This window comes from Protopterus annectens, chromosome 4.part0, assembly GCF_019279795.1.
Source record: "Protopterus annectens isolate FY-2018-M chromosome 4.part0, PAN1.0, whole genome shotgun sequence".
In the NCBI taxonomy this organism is placed as follows: domain Eukaryota; kingdom Metazoa; phylum Chordata; order Ceratodontiformes; family Protopteridae; genus Protopterus; species Protopterus annectens.
In genome coordinates this window covers 626,076,269-626,097,989 of record NC_056733.1, presented here as the reverse complement: position 1 = coordinate 626,097,989, position 21,721 = coordinate 626,076,269, and the positions used below count along the sequence as shown (strand labels likewise).

Here is a 21,721-nt window from a genome sequence, read left to right as displayed (position 1 = left end):
CTCTGTTAGACAATTTATTGCTTTCTCAAAACCAAACCTTGTTAGAGCTGCTACCAAAGTTACCCTTTCACAATGGCTTTCAGACTGCATTTCCTTTGTCTATAGCAAGAAGGGTTTGTCTTTACAATCCAAGCCAAAAGCTCATTCAGCAAGGGCAATAAGCAGCACCTCAATGGCCTGTTCAGAGACTTCCAGTTGATGATATTTGTGCAGCAACAACTTGGTCCCCAGTGCATACCTCTGTGTCTCATTATGAAGTGGATGTACAGTCCAGATCTTGCTCTTCCTTTGGTTCTACTGTTCTCAAGAATGTCCTTCCTTGATAACACCCAGAGAGACAGCTTGGGAATCTGTCCCTTGTGTTGAAGTGGGCAAAAATCAAAACATTGGATATAAATGTTATGTACTTACCATAATGATAGATCTTTGTTGTCCGATTTTCATCCGGATCAACCTCGCTCCCTCCTACCTCCATACCAAATTGACACCTGTGGCTTTGAGATGACCATGTAGTTGCTACTCTGCACCCTGTCTGTGAACCGACCTGTTTCGGTTTCTATATTGTAATATATAGTCATAATACGAGGGCAAGCTCGATCTGAAGTACTAGGGTGGAGTTCATGGGATTATGGGTAGGGGATGAGACAGATCCCTGGAACTGTGGAAGTTTTGAAATTGGTGCTTACAAGCCATATGTTGAACTAGATGAAAATCAGGCATGAATCTATTATTATCATAAATACATAACTTTGGTTTATACTTAATGCAACAAAACTATTCTAGGCATGATCAAGACCCTCTGTACCAGCACTTTGGCTTCATCTATGGCTTTTTGGAAAGGGTTGAATTCTGGAACTATTTTAGAATAAACAACTTGGTCATCTCTACATACATTTACAAGCTTGACTCTTTCTCTAGATCTAGTGCCAATCTCCAGGGGCTGCTGGACCCTTCCCCATATAGCTAAGGATACTGTAGCTGTCATCAATATGATGAACATAGTGTAGCTGTATAACTAGTGTGTTTATTCAGGGTGTGAGTACTTTTTTTTGCACCTAGCACTGACCTTTCAGGGCTCAGTCTTCCTCTCTCTCTCTCTGTTGACTTGAAAAGTGCTGAAGGGCTTGGTGCCCAAACTTGTCTTTTTAGTCAGCTCAGCTGGAGCTGACTGAATCTTTGGGAGCGTGGAACGTGCCCTGAAGCTTTGGAAGCTGGTCAGGTATTGTATCCTTGGCAGGGTGTAACCCATATAGCTAAGACTACTGTGGCAGTGATCATTTGAACATCTGCTGCTGTTGTAAATGTACTTACACAATTGTACCTTTCTCTCCATTTCCCATCGCTGACAATCTTTGTGTTATCAGTAAACAAGTGGATCCTGTTCTTTGTTCCCTCACATATATGTGTGTTTGTGTGAGTATTATTCTACATCAAACAGACAAAATATCAACAGGGTGGTGCATATGCTCTGAAGATTAACCTTGGAGTATGCAAAATAAAAAAGCAGTTTTACCGTGGGCAAGCCCTGCTGCATCATCAATATGGGGGACTGTAAACCCCCAGACCCCTAATAATTATGTATACTAACTTGGAGATTGTACAGTCCCAGGGGGAAAAAGACTTAACCCCATATCCAATGATTGCCAGTTTCGCTCGCATGTCAACCATTCGTTTCTGTCAACCAAACAATTTTGACCAAACGTGTGTTTACTTTTAAGCGTTTTGTACTAAACCCATATGTGTATTTATACACGCACACACACACATGTGGGTCTACTTCATTTGACCTAAAATTCATTTGACTGACTTTCATTTGACCGACACCCAAATTACCTAAATTTCAAATTACTGACAACTCATCTGACTGACTCATTTCACCGACAGCTTACAGTGCTGAATTTCAGCATACTAAATCTTAAACCATAGACATCCACATTTAGAACACCAATAACGAACTCTTTCCAGAACATAAAAACTACTTACTTAACAGAAACTGGACAATGTATAACCAAATTAGGTGGGGGGGCTATGCCCCGCACACACACCAGTGTTGGGGGGATGTGCCCCTCACATCCCCCTAATTATATATACTAACTCCAGGATCGCACTACAGTGGGGAAAAGGTCATATACCTTTAACTTGCCTTACACTACTCTACACGCTGCCACTACTGCTGGGGATGCACAAAACATTCACAAAATTACTTTAGATATTTCCCATAAAAATGTAGAGAGACAACCTCACATTTAGAAACACTACAACACTACTTTCTACATGACTATCGATATTGTGACATTCAGCACTGTAAGTTACAGTAGTTCTTTTTATCACAAGCGTGTCACAGGTGAAGGAAAACCCATAACTACTCTGTCTTAAAAGTCAGTGAAATTAGTCAGTCAAATGAGTTTAGTAATTTGAAATTTAGGTCATTTGGGTGTCGGTCAAATAAAAGTCAGTCAAATGAGTTTTAGGTCAAGTGAAGTAGACACACACACACACACACACACACACACACACACACACACACACACACACACACACACACAGCTGACTATTGTGCCATTCCACTTGCTACTTTCCTTATTGTTTACATTATTTAATTTTTAACACAACCTTCTCTAGACCCCCATTTTTGATTGTAGCCATCTCCACTCTGTCCATCGTTCCTGCTTACCACCTTTACAGGAATAGGGCAAATGTATTGGTGAATTCCATGTAGATCCATGGCTACTAGCACTTTTATCAAGTTCTTCCATTACCCATTCCTAGAATGGTATCACCTTTGAGTGACAGCTTCTTCTGGCCATGAATTCATGTTGCTTCTTGTCCTATATGAAAGTTGCCAACCTTTTCCTTATGGATTCTCCTATTGACCTTAACTAACTTCATGGTGCAGAGGGGACGGAGCCTTGAAAGTGAATCTGCCAACTCCTGTTTAGTTAGTGACCTCAGAAATGGAAGCGCCAGGTAGGAAGAGAAGGGGTGAAGAGCAGTGGCCTGCTTGCCTTTTGGGGTTGGGGGGGTAATGCATGCAACCAGAAGCACACAGAGCATTGATCTCTCCCTGGTGGAGACTGAAGAAACCATCACTAATAATGCAGGGAGAAGGGTTGGGCTGCTTAGAGAGAGCACCCCTTGCTGAAGTGAGGGGCTGTCCCCTATTTTAAGCCCATTTCCTGTCTCCTTTTTGGCACCTCACTGAATGTGCACTCGACATGACTGAGGAGATGTAGCTCTCTGGAATTTTTCTGCTTCTCCCCTTGGAAAAGGGTACCACAGTTTTTCTGCCATTCTTCAGGCTTTTTACTATGACCATTGATCTTGTGAGATCCTCCATCAGGCAGTTGCCAGCATGCTGATCTGATTCCCCAGGATCATGATAGGCAGCCTTCTGGTTCTTGTAGTTTACCTTCCCTAAAGGAAGCCATTTCCTTTTCAATCCCCCCAGTCTGTTGCAGTGTTTTTCCACTAGTGTCTCAGTTCTACCTTACCTCCTTCCCAACATGGATGGGACTCTCCTTATTGCTTTCCTTTTTAAAGGTTAAAGCCAAAATATTCTCTAATTGTCTATGCTTTCACCAGATGTATTGTGATTTCCCTATCATCTTTACTCATCCAGGACAAGTCTATCCCTCCCCTTCTCCTTACTACTTTATACCTTTAAAAGAAAAGGCTTCCTCCCCCCGTATTAATATTATCTGTCAAATCTTTTTCACTTGTGACTTTTGTTGTATTTACTACTTTTGATGCTCTTTTGCTTGCTTCCTTCTATTGCACCTCTGCCTCCCCACCCCTCCATTCTACAATTTGTAGAACTTATTTTTTTTTCTCTCCATGCCTGCTTTGAAACAATCAGGGGTCTCTCAATATGTCTTAAACCTATTCATTCCCCTGTTCTGGGTGACAGTGGTGGGATGAGACTCCACTTCAGCGGATATCATCCAGGCAGCCATGGAAGTGTTTGCATCCTCTCTGGTTTCCCAACAATGAGTATTTCTGTTAGTGTCCTAACTTTAACCCTGGTAGGTGATTTGAGCACCTACATTATGGTGGGGCATCTAACATTTCCTCTTGCTGGTGCATGATTCCACGTAGAGGAGGCTATAAGACCTGCTATCACCATCTTGGGATTGCTAACCCCACATCCCTGATCCTAGACATTTCATAGGTTCATAGAATGATACTAGGCTATTGGCCCAGAGACCCTTATAAGGCTAGCCAAGAATTTCACCCATGTTCCCATAAAGTCAGCACCTGTTTTCCCTGTCCACAGGTGGGATCTCAGTGGTATATTTTCTGTTTCCCATCCAGTCGTCCAGGTTCCTCTTAAAGAGGGCTAGTGAGGTACTCTGCTTGACATTGAGAGGAAGTCAATTCCACAGATGGGGAGTTGTTGGGACACAAATCTATCCCACCAACAAGGTCTATTAATGTCACAGACCAGGTTGAGAACTTGCGTGCAGGTTGCATGAGTGGAATTTGACTTACAGATATCCAGCAACTCCATCAAGGCTGAGTCTGAGATGGTCTTGTATGCCAGACACAGGTCACCTCTGAGCAGTCTGTACGAGACTGAGTAGAGGGACAGGGCTTTTAGCCTATCTGTATAGGATAGGTGTTTGAGACCCTTGATTTTCGTGGTCGGGAATCTCTGTGGTTTCTCCTATTGCTGCTTGTACTTGGCAAGGTACATGCTGAAGGGGGCATTGTACTCGATAATGGGTCTGATAAGGGAGGCGTACAGGGATGTTATGACCTCCTTGTTTCTGGATGAAATACCCTTACTTATGTGGTGGGCCATGTAGAAAGCCTTCCATACCACGGAGGCAACATAGTGGTCCAAAGTCAGGTTGCTATCAACCTGGGCGCCCAAGTCCCTCATTACTGACTGTGTGCTTAGTGCATTGTTATTAATGTGATAATTATTGGGGACACCATTTTCCCCAAAGGGAATAATGATGTGTTTTTGGCATTCAGTTTGAGACCATGCTTCTGGCACCAGTCATTAGTTTGGTTAAGGCCCTCTTGCAGGATGTTCATACCACTAGGGGAATTTATGACAGTGCCCAGCTTGCAGTCATCTGCAAACCTGGTCAGCTACAGACCACTGGTTTTGGCTTGCACCTCTGAAAAGTATATCTCAAACAGTAGAGGCCCCAAGACCGATCCTTTGGGTACGCCACTTGTTATGAGTCTAGTACTAGAGGTGGCTTCCCCTATTTTGACTGAGTGGGTTCTATCAGTGAGCCAGTTTGCTACCCATCTGGTAACATAGGGGTTGATGCCTAGCTGGGAGAGTTTATCTATTATACTTGAGTGGGGAATAGTGTCAAAGGCTTTGGGTAGGTCACGGTAGGCCGTGTGCACTGTCTTGCCCTCATCCATGGCTTTGGTGACTGTTTCGAAAAAGGTGACCAAGTTCAACAGGCATGATCTCCCTTTGACAAAACCAGATTGTGTGGGATCAAGTGTTTTCAGGTTGCCAATGTCCTTGTTTATAAGGTTCATGATAATGCCTTCCATGGCCTTGTAGATCAGGCTAGTTAGGTTGATGTGCCTATAATTGCCTGGGTCGGTGGACACTCCACCTTTGTGTAGAGGGATGACTGTGGCTGTCCTCCATTCTGCTGCGATGAAGCCAGTGCACAGGCTTTGGTTGAATAGAGTGCCTAGCGGTGCTGAGAGCTGTTGCCTGAGTTCATGTAGGACACAGCCAGGGATGTACATTTGATGTCTTATATGATTCCCAGTAAATAGTAGGGTAATTAAAGTCACCCATGATTATGGTATTGGGTTGGATGGTTAGTGTTTCTAATAAGTTTCAATACATGCTGTGGGTTTCCTGGGTCATAGGGGGGACCTATAGCTTGCAAGGAAGTGGTATTGGATTTTACCTATGGCATCTGCAGCAATTTCTGTTTTTTTTTTTTGTTGTTGCCTTGCAGCCTGATGGTGTTTCACCATCTGCTTATTCACGTTCCAGAAGTGGATAGAGGTTGTCCATTTCCTTATTTTTGTCATTGCAACTTCTCAGCCTTTGTTAATCAGCCAGTATTCCATCTTATCCTGGGCTGTCTTTTCTATTCCCCACTTCTTTCTGGATTCAACTACCAGTTTTCCGTATATATCTTACTTCCATATCTGGCTCAGCCAGGGATCATTTTTGTTATCTTCATACATGCTGTATTGAGATGCTTCCACTCTCTTTTTTTCTGCTCACTCTCTTTCCTCTTCTTCGTGGGGTGCTGATGACATGAGTAATCACTGTCTCTCTTGCTGTTAGAGCCTCCTGTGACCACTGCCTGCAATTGGTTGTGGTTACCATTGTTTTGCAGATGGCTTTGCAATCTCTTATTAAATCCCACTGCCCTTTCCTTGTTAGGGTAAAGTCTACTTGACTTGCATTCTGGTCAATGTGGTACGTGATCAAACCATGTAATGTTAAGTTGTCAATCTCGCCTTCATTCTTGCTTGATGGGTTGAGTCACTTTTACCAGCTCGAGGCAGCCCCATATCCCATGATGCAAACCCAGATCTGGTCCTCCTTTTACCAGCTCCTGGTAAGTGTTTTAATACTTCGATATTTTAGCCCCTTTTTACTAAAAACCCTTTAAATTTTAGTTTTAAGTTAATTTTAAAGATTTTCTGACAGAAAATTTCCTGTCTCTTCTTATTTTTTTTAGTCAAACTTTACCCATCCCATCCCCCCCCTGTTAGGGTGTGTGTGTGTGTTTTTCTACTTATACCCTTTTGGTATATTTAATTTAATTTAATTCTTTGACTGGTGTGTGTGTGTTGTGTTACACCATGTCAAAGAGCTGTCAGAAGATGTCTCTGACAGACGGTCACACCTTCACCTGCAGGACTCCTGTGCTATATGTCATTCCTTCAGCCAGAGAGTCCTGCAGGAAAATCGGTGCGATGCTGCATCGACTGCTTCCGCTATCGACGCGGGTTGTGACCGACCACCATGTAGCACAGGCATCGCCGTCGGACGATCGCGGCTCGGAACTTGTCGGCTCCGACAGGGTCTATAGTTTCCAGGCTTTCTGACCATGACTTGTCACAGGCACTGGCCCAAATGTTACATAGTCCGTCTCAACAGGCGACTGTGGTCCACACCCGTTACAGTTCCCTCCTCCTCCTTACCCCAGAGCTTGCTGGAGGACAGATACCCCTTCTGTTCTTTCAGCCTCTACCTATCTCCCTCTTAGACCTTCCTTGACCTGCCTGGGAGGGGAGCATCGGTGAGATGAGAGTGTGCTGGCCACTGGTATCAGTCAGCAGCTATCCTTAGCTCCTCCCTCTATAGTGCCTGTTGACATCTCTGCCACTTCTCTTGCTACAGGACCCAGAGATCCTCCGCCTCAGGTTTCCCCATTGGGAATTTTCTTCCGAGGATTCTCCTGATGTTTGAGATCCTCCTAGGAAAGACTCCCCGTGTCTATCACTTCAGATACTGACTTTGATGAGTCAGAGGATCCCCCTCTGAGGATGTCTCCTTCTCAGACATCCTAGAACTCCTTAAACAGAGGGAAACTGGCCCACCAACAATCCCTCTGAGGATGAGTCAGTATACCTAGAGGCGCTGGATCTCGGCCTCCACCTCCTGCTCCTGACTCTGTAGAGCCAGTCCCTAGGAGGCCTTCAAAATTTATCATTGCCCAGTGTGACAAGCAATTCCTCACTAGGTGTCCCCACTGATGCCATGGTGGTGGCTGCTGCCACCAAGAACTGCAGATCCTTCCGCATCCTCCTAATAAGGACTCTAGGACCATGGATAGATGCAGTGGCGGATGTTCCTCAGCGACCTTTGCTATGCTCGCTGAATTACCTATGTCACTCACCAGACTCCAGAGGGATATCCGAGCTGGGTGAAGTAGTACAGGATCCTACAGCTGCAGGGGCTCAAGAAAACATTGCAAACTCCTCCATCTAATATCATATGCTGCTGATGGGTACAGGTGTGGCTCTTAGACGCCAAGCCTGGATGCTATGTGACTTTTGCAGATCCCTAAGGCCCTTCACAAATTCTCCCTTTGATGGGTCAGCTTTGTTTGGCCCTCAGGTGAAGGAAACTTTGACCAGGTGCGAGCAGACGGCAAGACTCTTTCTGCTGTAGGTTTTCCACCCCTTCTAGACCTTACCTAAAGGACAGAAAGGTGGCAAAATGTGGTTCCATAAATCCCAAGGAGTCACCCTAGAGGCAGAGGGGTAACAACAACAGCTAGAGGCAGAGGGGTCCAAAACCAGAAACAGAGAGCCTCTCTCTGACAAGCCCTTTCAGCATCCCTGAGATGTTGCCCGGCTGTCCCTCCTTGGAGGCAGTCGGGAAGATTATCACTGTACCCAGAAGCCTGGCATTCCCTCACTCAAGACAGATGGGTACAGTCGATCATATCCAAGGGTTACATAATTCCTTTGAGGAAAGTCCTTTCCTCAAATTCCCTTCCAGATGTACCAAATTGCAGAGTTAGAAGTCTCAAAACTACTGCAATAAAGAGCCATTCAGCCAGTTACAACAGACCATTCAGAGCCGGAATCTACAAGGTTCTTTTGGTCCCCAAAAGAGAGACTGGAGACAAATATTGGATCTCAGCAGACTCAACAAGTCTGTGAGGAAGACAAGATTCAATGGTCACTCTTCAGTCAATTCTGCCCTTCTTACAGAAGGACAACTGGATGTGCTCAATAGATCTTCAGGATATCACATCAAAATTCACAGACGCCCAGGAGATTTCTCCGCTGGGGTCCAGTCAGTCATTTCCAGTTCAGAGCCCTGCCCTTTGGTCTCACTACAGCCCCCAGAGTGTTCACCAAATGCATGGCAGTGGTCACGGCTCACCTGAGCAGGTGTTTCCGTATCTCGACGACTGGCTCCTGTCAGCCACCACCAGGCATCAGCTTATACAAGCCAGGGATTACACAATAAATCTTTGTTCTCATTTGGGCATCTCGATCAACAAAGTCATCCTTATCGCCTGCCAGTCTATTACCCTTCATAAGCAAAACTTAAACACTGTTCGGATGTCAGCTACCCTTACAGATCAAAGAGTTTCAGACATTCAGAGTCATGTCAGGATCATTCTGGCCAACAAGAAAGTACAGGCCAGAATGGTTCTCCTCATGGCTGCGGCCATTACTCTTCTTCCCTGGCTCGGGTCTTCTCGCATTCTTCAGTGGATGCTGTTCACACAGTGGTCGTAAACAACACTCCTATGTCACACCAGATTCTGGTGACACAGACTTTCATCTTGCTTGGTGGATCACATCTCCTCAGGTTCACCAACCACTGTCACCACGGATGCCTCCTGATCGGGTGGGGGTCATTATCAGGGCAGGATGGTTCGTACCATCTGCACATAAATGTCCTGGAGATGAGAGCAGTGCCACACAGACAACATGTCTGTAGTTTGGTATATCAACAAACAGTTTCTGGTACCTGGGAAAACCAACATTGTAGCGGACAGATTGAGCAGAGCTATTCTCATGCCTCACGAGTGGTCTCTCAAGCAATCTATAGCGGAAGAGATTTTTCTGGAATAAACAGCAAATGTCCAGACTTCTTCTGTCTCTTCCCTCTACCAGGCCATCTCCATTTCCTCTGATCCCTCAAGTTATCCAGAAAGCTACCGCTTTGAGAGCCAAATTGATTCTCATTGCCCCTTACTGGCCTCGACAAGTTTGGTTCTCCATCATCACCTTTTGGTGCAGCCGTGGCATCTGGACCCAGTGCCAGATCTTCTGATTCACCAATCGGGTCAGCTGCACCGGTCTATCCCTTCTCAACCTCACAGCATGGTTGCTCCACTTCCTTCCTTAGCCAGGCTTCCTTTGATCTCTAACCCAGTTAGAGACAATCATAGTACCGTTATTAAATCCTCTACCAGGAGGATTTATACAAGCAAATGGTTATTGGGCTAAGGCCAAGAATATTGATCCTTTCACTGCCCCTGTTCAGGCAGTCCTGGACTTCTTAGCAGAGATTTTTCATGCAGGCTCCTCTTCTTCCACAGTCAGAGTTCAATTGGCTGCTATCTCCAACTTTCATGTCGGGTAGCAGATCATAATATTATGTCCCATAGGCTCTGCAGGGCCTTCTTGAAAGGAATTTTCCTACTAAAGCCTCCAATCAGGAATCCTCCTCCTCAGTGGGATCTAAATTTAGTGCTGACATCCTTGATTCTTCAGCTGTTTCTTGTTCCCTGAAATTTCTTTCTTGGAAAACTTTATTCCTAGTGGCTATTACATCACCCAGGAGGGTGTCTGAACTTCATGCTCTATCGGTTTATTTGGTTTTCACAAAGACAGAGTATCTTTGAGAACTAATCCGACCTTTTTGCCTAAGGTCAATTTGAATCAATCCATTGATCTCCTGTATTTTTCCCAAACTATTCAGACAGAGCTGAACAAAAACTACATTATCTTGATGTCCACCGTCAACTTAGATATTATTTGGACAGAACAAAAAATTTAGAAAATCTGATCAACTTTTGTTTCCTATGCGGATAATAAAAAGGCCTTCCTGTTTCTAAAGTGACCTTGTCCAGATGGCTTTCTTCGTCATCTCTGAAATTTATCTGCTCAGGGAAAACAGCTGTGCTCAAAACCTAAAGCACATTCAACTAGGAGCTTAGCTACTTCTACAGCCTTTCAAGCTAGACTTCCTTTAGACACTATTTGTGTGTTTCCCATTACAAATTGGACTTGGCCTCCAGGGACAGAGCCAGCTTTGGCTCTACAGTCCTCAAGAGTCTGTTCCATTGAGCCACCCAGGATAGAGGTGCTAGGGGCCGGTCCCATCAAGCAGTTATGTACCTACCGTAACGTTCTTCTCTCGCCTCTCTCTTTCGACCCTCCTTCCCCCAGGCCTGGACAGACCTTGTTATAAGAAATAATTATGCTGAAGACCATTCAGACCTGGTCCTTCTTCCATCCTGTAAGTTTTCTTTCTTCCTTTGGGAAGTGTTTTATGCTTGGTGCTATTGCCTTTGTCATCAAACGAGATCTGCCTTGCATCATGGGATATGGGGCTGCCTCGAGCTGGTAAAAGTGACTCTCGAGCTTAGCAAACCCATCAAGCAAGAAAGAAGGCGAGAGAAGACAACTAACATGGAACGTTATGGTAGGTACATAACTTCTTATTATCCACCATTAAGGTGTTTGTCAGGCAGATGTCCAGAATAAACTCTGCTTCATTATTATTGTTCTTGTCCGAACCATGTGAACGCTCCTGTCCAGTTTTATCTGTCCTGATATGAAAATTCAGGTCACCCATTATCAAAATCAACTCATTTTGTCCTGCTTTATTGTAGAGGATTTGCAACTGCTGCCTTAATGCCTTCTTTTCCTTGCCATTACAGCCGGTCCTGCTGTGTGGAGCATAGGCTAAGATCATGACAACCACTCCATCTTTATATGTGTGTGTGAGTGCCATGACTTAGTCATCCCCCACTGTTTTCAGAAAAATGCTTTTGTCTCTCACCATGATTTCCACAGCATTTTCACATCTGTCCTCTCACAGAGTACTGGACTCTGAATCCTAGGCAAAGAGACACTGCCCTTTCACCTCATCTCTTGGTATACAGAATATCCAGTCTCCTCTTCACTGTCATGTCATCCACTTCCAGGCCATTCCTTAGTTTTCTTTTTGGCAGGTTGATTTTATTATATACAATCCAGCTTTCACTCAACAAAGCTATTCCAGGTAAGGAGGATTTGTTGCCGACCTGCCAGTGGCTTCTTGATTCTGGGCTGATGGACTTCATGGCAGGCACACATTGGTTGTTAATGTTTAGACCTCTTCCAGCATTAGCATGGGTAACTGGCATAAGCTGCCCTAGCTATCACAAGCAAAGAACCATATCCCACCCATATTTTTGTGCTGTTGCTCAACATGACCAAATTGCCTAGAGTCAAATTTCACAGCACAGAGTGGTTTGAGCCATCACTGTGCATACCCTTTTTGGTCTGTGCTATCCCTTTTAAAGGATACTGCACACCACAGTTGATGCCTAAAGTGGTTAGTCCACATAACTCTTCTCCTGATTGGCAACATCTGGAGTCTGTGTTGCTGCCCATGACTCTCTGGTTCAGTGGGATGGCTGAGTTCAAACACATTACCTTTGTCCGTAAGGCAGAAACATCCAGGAACACCACAAAGACCCTGCCTGAGATGGGGCTTGAAGCCTGGACCTTGTTTCTTTGAGGTAAAGGTCTCAACTATTACAGTACCATGCCTCAGTTTCTTCTTGCCTTATTAAAGTGTATGTAGTTAATACATGAAAGAATTCTCCAGCTATTTTACTGGATTAGGAAATATACAAACAAATGCTTACTACATTTTAAGGCAGTTTTAGCCTTCACTTATATCGAGTGAATTGTGGTCATTATTTTATTTTTAGCAAAACATATCTTTAGAATGCCCCAGTACATACTTCCATGTAGTGCCTTACAGACGTCTTACTCCTGGGATGGCCTACATACCCCTGTTTCCTTTCAGTTGAAGGCATCTTCTCATAGCCGTTCCCCACTGTTCTTGGGGTAGGTGCTAATAGTAATTCGCTAGTCACCTTGTGCCTTTGCTCCACTTGCATTAGAGTTTGTCAAACAGTTTGATTATCTTTCTCGTTACTTCATCTGAACCTCTGAGCATCAAGATTTACTGTCCAAAAAGGTTTTCAGTGTCACTGGAACCAAAGGCTTAAATTTCAGCCTCCTCTGTATACACTTCCACATTATATCCACAAATTGCAAGTGATGTTCCATAGGTACAGGCCTCCTTTCCATAAACAACTTTCTCCTTGAATACCACCTTCAGTTATATTCAGTGATATATATATTAATAAAAAGTCAAGAACTGTCAGAATTGGTGCTGGTTTTCCATATTTGACTTAATTATTTGGCACTTCTTCACCTTTGAGGTTACCACAGAGTTTTTTTTCATATCTTGCTTTTCACATACTCTTAACAAATTAATTTTTATACACTTTCTGAAACTTTGTACATTGCCTTCTTGGCTTTTCTTCCATTTCAGTTAGTTGTAGTCCCATCTACTTTACTGTCTCACCTGCCGTATCCTGAATCATGCATGTTTGCTCCATAGCAGGTTATGTGGCTTCCAGTTTATAAAACAGACATTCCATTTCATTGCACACAGCCAACCTTAGTCGCTTCATTAAGTTGCAAACAAGGCAGTCAAACTTGCATCCCTGTGTAGCTTCCAAACTACTAGTGACTTCAACATTTAGTCACAAGAAACTTTTTTTCAGTTCTTTACCGGTGGAAAATGGCACATCATAATGTTCATATCCTGAATCATACATAGCTTCACACTCATAGTATCCCGTTTTAACACACAATCCATTTTTTAACTACCAACCAAGAGACGCATCCTTCATCAATTCACCCTATAACTGTGGCAGAGAAATTTATTTAACTTGGACATTCAGCTGGTTTAACATCTTTATAAGTGGAGCAGCCCGAGGTTGTAACCAACTGCAAGGGGCATTGTGTGTATACATCCTCTGCTGTGTGCTGTTTTCTTTTACCTGTCATCTGTCCTCTCATTACATAACTGTCCCTGCCTTTCCTTTAGGTGAGAGCCAGTCACCGGAAGTTGCCATCCAGGCATTTATCAGGATTGTGATTGGTCCTGGCCCTCACTACCCCTTATAAGAGCCTGATGTGTATCTGATCCCGCAGTGCTGCCCCAGTGATAATTTTGCTTCTATGCATGAGCTTTAAATATGGCTGCTCTGCTACACCACACTGCTTGTTGCCTGTGCTTGTCCTAGCCATGCTACATTACCTCCCAGTTGTGGGGCAGTCACGCAACAAGTGGTCTGCCTTCCTTCCCTTAGGATGGATGAGCCTTCTAGTGTTCAGTCCCATCCTAGTTGGTGGTTGATACCATGACTTCTAGGTTGCAGTCTAGCTTTCTATCTCTGTACCACAGAGCCAGCAGGGCCACATCCAGAATATGTTCCTTTGTATTACAAACTTGTACTAGCTGACTGAAATGCTCATGACCTAAGCCATCAACTCCTCTACCCTACATCTTGGACTATTTCAGACATCTGCTTGCATAAACAGAAGGCTTCATGATCATAACCTACTTTGTCCATCTGATTTGTTTATTCTATCATCCATTCTGTTATCCTCCTCTCTTGGCATATCTTTATGCTTATATGTTTTTTGATCCACTAGCACACCTCTTTCTCCTATACTCACCACCAGTGTTGACTACTTAGGTTCTGACCGTGCCAAGCTCCCTTAGCTGCTTTATGCTGTGGTGTTCCTCAACCTCTCTGACCTCACATTTGATCTCCTGTGTTGTGAAGATTGCTGTTTTACCTGTGCCCTTCTGTTCTCTATTGCTCCTGAATGACCTAAACTCTGGCACCTCTATTTCTCACCTACTCTTGTCCCTAGCCCATACTTTTGTGACACCAGCAATGTGTTCCCTTTCCCTCTTGGTATGACTGTTTCTTTCTTCCTGTCTTCTACACATACTCCTTTCATTGCACAGAAATAGACGTGATTTGTTGTGCATAAGTGCATGCTACTGGCGTTGTTCCTCTGCGCCCCACTGCCCCATATTTGGGTTACCTGGTGGCTCTTCATCTGCTGTAGAAGACACGACGTAAGAGATATTAGTCTTTGCATTCTGTTTGCTGGCCTTTAGCATATGTTCTCAGTTTGGTGCACATGCCACTGATACTTCAGCATTCACTGTTCATTGTTTTACCCACTCTACTTAGCTTAGTGTTTGAGCCACTTGGGCTACACCTCCCTCATCTACTTGTGATATGATGTTCAGTAGTGTTTTAGCCTCATGCTACTGATCACCACAGTAAACCTACTAAAACTGGCTCTCAGTTTTGCATTTTTATAATTTTGTGTGTTTGTTTTCTCTCTCTGCCTTTCTGCCTATAAGATACAAGCTGTTACTGGAGCAGCTTTCCTTTACCTGCAGCACATAATTGGCATGCACTTGTCCATGCTGTCCTTTGCATTTACACACCTAGGTTTCACTGTAACTTCTCCTGCGCTGCAGCTGCATTCCTGCTGTCTGGAACCAACACTTCCTTCCTTGGTGTTGCGGTTAAAGTGCAGTAGAGTAGGCTTCCCAACATCTCTTTTGCACTTAGTGCCCTGCATGTCTATGTTGTGAGTTGTGGCACTGCACTAGTTCCTTGGAGCATGTTACATAACTTCCTTGTCCTCTAAACACATTACACCAGAAGTCCTGAAGTCCACCCCCTCCACATCACTAGCCCTGAATCCCCTCCTCCTCTTTGCACCTGACACATTGCTAGATCTTAATCACACGCCCTATCTACCCCTTACACATAATTAGTATTGCATTCCTCTCCCTGCACAACAGTAACCATGTGCCCTTTCATGTCACTATTCCTGAATCCCTTACACTGTATATCTCTTGTCCCAAACTTTTCTTCCTTCCTTCCTGCCCTTCATTATCATTAGTCTTGTATACCTTCTCCTCCCTGTATATGCTTAGTCTCCCTTACCCCTGCATGTAGCTGGTCCTGAATCTCCCATGCATTGTGAACCAAGCAGCTGTTGAATCCCCCCCCCCCCCACACACACACACACACACACACACACATCACTAGCCCTGAATCCCTACTCCTGCCTCCACTGTACATATGTTTTGTCCTGAATCCTTCCACCTCCTTGGGTCCTGCACATCTGTAATTTTAAAATAGTCTTTGTGACATATTGGTAGCCATGTGCACATGTTATGGCCTTAGGGCTTATCCTGTTAGCTTTATAATGGAACCTGGTTTAATGTTTAAGATGTGTATTTGAATTAGAGCATGTACATTTTTCTGCACAGGCTTCACTTTAATTCTGCCTTTTCTAATGTACGCTATTTGAATTTTAGGCCACTTTCAGCAATTGTGGATTCCCCAGCAAAAAACAATTCCATGGAGAAGAAGTTGCTCCTTAAAAGCAAGGAGCTGCTGGAGAGTCAGGACAAGTGTCACAAGGTAAGAGGCCTGGAGTTCGAGTCCAATCTTATTCAGGATGTTAGGGAATAGTGATCAATCTGCATGCAATTAACTCCAGGAGATGTACACTAATTCATCAATTTATGTGTTAAAACATAGCCACCAGGCATAATGACTATACTCTGAGCTGTTATAAGCAGTTCACTTGGATAGCAGAGGTCTTGCATTTCAAAGCAAGAGGGCCACATGTAGTGGGAATTCATGCATTGTTTTTTCTTCAGTTTTCTGATGCCCTTAAAGATTACCGTATTGTTTACAATATTTGAGACCAAGATGAGTTTGTAATCAGATCTGAAAAAGTTAGGTCAAGCTGGTACCTTCTGTTCTTAATTTTTATTTAATTTATTTTGGTTTGTTTACAGGTGTAGAGCACTGATCAAGTCTGACCATTTGCAGGCTCAACCTGAGTGAAGTGCTTATTGAAATTCCAAAGATCATAACTGTAATACTCGAACACTGAGGATACAGATAGTGCAGTTATGTGCAAAACCTCAAGGCTGCCATAGCTCTGAATACTTCCTTTACTCCAAGGAGCTGATATATGTAGGCTGCAGAGGGTAGGGAGGTACAGGAGATTGTAAGCCACATGAAAAAATAGTTTAATGGCATTTCTGCAAGTTTTGACATTCACTCTAGTTTCTTGCAAATTGCACTTTTTATATTTGTGGAACTCAAATTTACAGGCCTCACTTCCATTGTGTTCATTAGTGACATATTTGAAAACTAAGTGTACCTCTTTTTCTGTAGCATGTCTTTAGTTTACTATTCTGGCGATTTTTTTTTTTAATTGAATTAGCATGTTTAGGTATTATCTCTAAGTGCTCATGAAAGCACAAGTTAATTTCATAGAACTCATTGATAGTATCCTCGGACAAGCTTCCTTGTGCCATTGAGGACTGTATCCCAAGGTTTCTTTTTATTTCTAGTTTCCATTCTAAAACCTAGGAAGGATTATTTATTTGTGATTAAGTTTGATTTTACTGTTACTTTAAAGATGATGATATCACGATTTGTGTATAAACATGAATGGGAAGCAGAAGGATCTCAGATTTATCAGCAGGTTATCTTGGGTATTGCCACTATCATAGTTGTTTTGATTAATATATTCAGTTAATATTTGGGTTTATTGGTTTCATGTTGAGTGGTTTGTCTAGTCACTCTGTTTGGGTAGCTGTGATCCTCCATAAAGATTTTGTGTTTTTTTATTCTGAGTTCCTGGTGTTTAGTCAGAACACTCTCAGATTCTGTAGAAATACTTAGGTTTATACAATAATGTATTCAGTACTATTGAAAATTAATTATTTATGCATATTCTAGCCAGTTGTTCTCTTCACCTTTGGCATTTAGATAACCCTAGTATTTCCCTGCAGTTTGGTTATTCATGTGTTTCAAACCCTGTGCAGTGTAAATCCTCATAGCTATTGCTATGGTGCTTCATCACTGACTATATGGTTCACTGCAGTTGTCTGTTCAGCTGCAGATAGTGTGAAGTAATTATTAAATGTCTGAATTTCCATTCATTCACAATTCTTCTGAATTTCTATCTTTTTTGATGTGACAACATGAGGTATAATTTGTCTCAAGAATTTAGGTTTTAATGTAGTTATTATGCCTGCATAGAGTTGTCAGCTTTATTATTTTGTAGTACTTTGAATTATCTAAATATGTAATATATACATTGCTTCTTTAAATGGAAACAAATGTTGTGCCTTCTGTACTTGCTACTGAGCATGTTAGCATTTGTCAGCAGTATGGTGGCTTTATGGTTAGGGCTTTGCCTCACAGCTGTAATGCTTCTGTCTTGACCTCCAGCCAATCTCTTTATGGATTTCTGCAGCTTCCTTCAGTGTCTGTGCAAATCACCCCCCACCACCCAGTGTTCTCCCAAAGTAAGACTTCTGATTGGCTACACTGATTATTCAAGCATATGGGTAATCTTTATCTTTGCTCTTGTGGCCTAGGTGTCACTGAAAAGAGTCAGAGTTTAGTTACTTAGCGGAAGAGTAATTCATTTTCTCTTCTGTTAGATTGTTTGCTATTCTGGCAGATATTTTGTTGAATTTATCTGTTTATGTTTTATCTTTATGTGCTCATGACTGCACAAGTTGCATGAGATACAAATGGCGTAACTTTGTACTTATGGTGAACTATATTTTTGTGGTAAAGGTATGATCCCTCTTGTTTTTTTCTTGCACTTTGCTATTCATGGATATGATTTCTGTATCTTCTCAAGCATTTGATCTCTCAGCTGATTGTAAGATACTGGTGTTACTTTTGTTAGCTTTGGAACGGAGTCACGGACTAACTTGTTTCTTTGAAAGAAAAATGACAATGAATCTCTTTTTATTGACATTGATTTTTGCTGATGCCAACATATTCATTACTTCTTTCGGTAAATACATTTCTAAAGCAGTGCCAGTACATTTTCTGGAATTGTTTAACCTTTTCTTCTGTCATTAGCAGCTGCAAAATTGCCCAAAGAATATGTAGATCTGCTTCTTGGCAGCTCTTCATGCTTCTGTGGTAAATGTGCGTGCCGAACAATTCATCTGATGTTGTCAGTCTTCATTCGGTCTTGACTGTTGGGTGTCTGTTATGACCCTCAGAACTGACTTGACTGTTATATCAAGCTTGCGCCAGCCAGAAACTCTGAAGCCAAGGCTACCCATACTGCCTCTCTTCCCTTCCCCTCACTTCTCATTTGCCACATAGAAAATCGGACATGTCAGCCATGCTCTCAGTTAAGTGCAAAATTTTTTGATATATATTTTTATATATCACCTCCTCTTTAACTCTTTAATTGTTGCCCCTTCTTGATATTTGTTGTTACCACTGTGAGTGATTTATATTACTTTATTTCTTACCCTGTCTGTAAAAGCTTACTTACCATCATTAGTATAGGCCCCTCCCTTCCCCCTTAACTCTGGTAAATTCTTAAATACCATTGCTGGTATTCCCCCCCCCCCTTTTTTTTTTTATCTGTTTGCAAGTATGTTTTTCCAACTACCATTGTTGGTAGAGTTTTAAAAAAAATCTTTACTCTGTATTTTTCATTAGTTAGTTAGTTACGTTAGTGTGCGTGTGTGAGTTTTTTTGTATGGGTGCGTGCCCTCTTGTATTTTGAAAGATGGTTGAGAAACAGAAGGGAACCACAGGGTTCAAGCAATGTGAGGAATGTGGCAGGAAGATGCCCAACTTGGATGGGCATCTTTCTTGTGTTTATTGTTTGGGGGGGGGCACATTTGGAGATTCAGTTGCCATGTGAACTCTGCAAGGGTTTCAGTATTTGAACCCTTGTAGAGGGCGCAACAAACGTATCCTCAAATGGCTGCTAAAATGCCCTTTTGGTGAGGCTTTGTCTGAGGCAGAGGTGTTTAAGTCTCCCAAAAAGAGCCCACGAAAAGGAGTCATTCAGTTCCTGCATCTCTTAAACTACATGAATCAAAGTCTACCAAGGACCAAGTGCTGACTCATCCCTTGGAACTGAGGCCAAGATTCCCAAATCAACACCAACTACTACTGTTCCAGCACCAAAGCTTGTCATGTCTCCCACAGTCCCGAAATCTGCTGGAACTTCAAAAATTCCTACAGCACCGACTTTATCATCGGTACCAATGGCCCTCTCGGCACCAACAATAGATCTGAACTAGTTAACTTCATTTTATCTGCAACCTGTGCGGTATTCGGATCCATATCGGATCCGAACCGGCAACTTTTTTTCTAGCATCTGCTCCAAGCTTCTCCCCCTACCCATAATACACCACCATCTCCTATCTTCCCTCAGATCTTGTTTGCCGTGCCATTGTGAGCATCATGGTCTCCATTGCTCTGAGCTTCAGGGATTGTAAGTGTGTTTACTTCAATTTTTTCTGTGTGAAAGTGGTCGTTAGTCTTCCCTCCCTCCCCTTTGTTGTACGCTGTTCTCTCGGTTCTAATTCAAAAAAAAAGTTTTTTTCTCATTACAGTAGCCTCTAGGCCCACTTCCCTTCAGTGTGTGTGCTCTAGTGTGGTGTGCTTTCTCTTTCAGGAGTGACTGTTAGACTGATCAGCCATAACCCAAAACTAAGTCAGTTTTTAAAAAATGTATAGAGTGTGGCCATAAGCTGTCACCAGCCGATGGTCACACACTGTGTGTATCTGTTTGGGAGTGCCTCATTTGTCTATTCAGTGTGCAATTTGTGCTGGTTTTAACTCTAGGGCCTTCAGGGATAGGAAGGCCAAATTGGTTACTAAGGATCTTCTCCCTGCCTCCATGCTGGATTCTTCCACGGCCTTGGTTTCTGGTACTCCCGCCAAACCCCCTCCTCAGACAGGGACTCAAACTCCTGCCCATGCTGGGGTGGGGGAGGATAAGGATAAAGACAAAGAAAAGGACAAAGAAAAAGAACACGAGGATAAAGAAAGACAAAAGGAAGACTGAGAGGAAGAGGGATCGGTCTCGCAAGAGGTCTCCAGATAGGGAATCTTTCCTTAGTCCACCATCAAAGACTCTAAGACCAGCTTCTCTTAGACTACGCTCACCCCGTTTCTCACTGGAGCCGATGGAGCCTTCAGACCCGAGGCCTTCCTCACCTTTGCTTCGCAGACAAGTCAGATCCGAGTCTGTCGCCTCTTCATGATTGACTCTGAGTCTATTGGACATGGACATGGACAGGATGATGCAGAGATTCATTCAGACCCAAATACAGATGGGAGTCTTGCCAGGCCCCTCTCCCTCTGGAGGGGGGACCTCCATGCCCTTCTTCCATCCTATTTCTCTTTCCCCGATCCATGTGGCTGCTTTGGGCTATTTGGATCTGAGACTCTTTGGAGCTGGTAGCTCGACGCCGACAGTTCCTCTAATCTCGACTTCGGCTGTTACCTTGAGTTCCTTGGATCTGGCCAGTTTGGATCCGAGGGAGTTGGGCCCGAGAGAATGGATCCATCTTCGGCTCTGACCTTTTCGGATCCAAACTGTTCCCTTAAAGCTCAGGCTACCCTTGCTTCTGCTCTGATCCCCACTTTGGACCTGGGGAAAGCTTCTTTCTTGGATGCCAAGGAGGTGCGCTCTCCTTTGGCGTTTGTAGTGGTGGAGAGTGTTCTCTCCCAAGGATTGAGACCTCAGCCCATCTCTTCGGATTCCGCCCAGACTCCACTGGATTTGGCAGTGACTCCCATCAACTTGTCTCAGGGACACCCCGTGCCAGAGGAGCTGCAGGTTATTACCCTTGAGGAACCCCTCACGGCTCACAAATCCTCTTTAGAGAGGCCCAATGAAGAAGGCCCCCGTAAGTGCAAGTGCAAAAGGAGGCACTTGGACTCCCCTGAGTCCCTCACTACTGACATGGATTTAGATGGAGAAGGTTCCCCTAGGTCACCTCCCGAGGATGTCTCCTTTGGAGACATCATGGAGATCCTCCGCCAGAGGGGAGGTTGGTCAGCCCCAAAACCTTCTACAGATGAGTCCATGTTCCTGGAGGCTTTTGGCAGGGGCCCATCTACTTCCTGGGTGTCCCCGCCAGCAGACCCCTTGGTTGATCTTATCACCACACGGGCATGAAAGGAGCCTGATACTGTAGAGCTGATCCCCAAATGACCTGACAAGATTCTTTCTCCTCCCACGGACAGACAACCTCGGTCTAAAGGAGCCCCCATTGACGCTATGGTGGTCGCAGCAGCCACCATGAAGGAACTGGTTCTAGAGA

At 43.7% G+C, this 21,721-nt stretch overlaps 1 protein-coding gene across 1 annotated transcript in view; it reads left to right on the top strand.

The window, feature by feature from the left end:
- The window catches only part of CIT (citron rho-interacting serine/threonine kinase), a 3,433,971-nt gene that overhangs the window by 944,621 nt on the left and 2,467,629 nt on the right, over window positions 1-21,721 (top strand). The window contains exon 11 of the mRNA XM_044069760.1: window positions 15,911-16,016. Coding sequence (XP_043925695.1) covers window positions 15,911-16,016 — 106 coding nt within the window. The remainder of the gene's footprint in view (window positions 1-15,910; window positions 16,017-21,721) is intronic.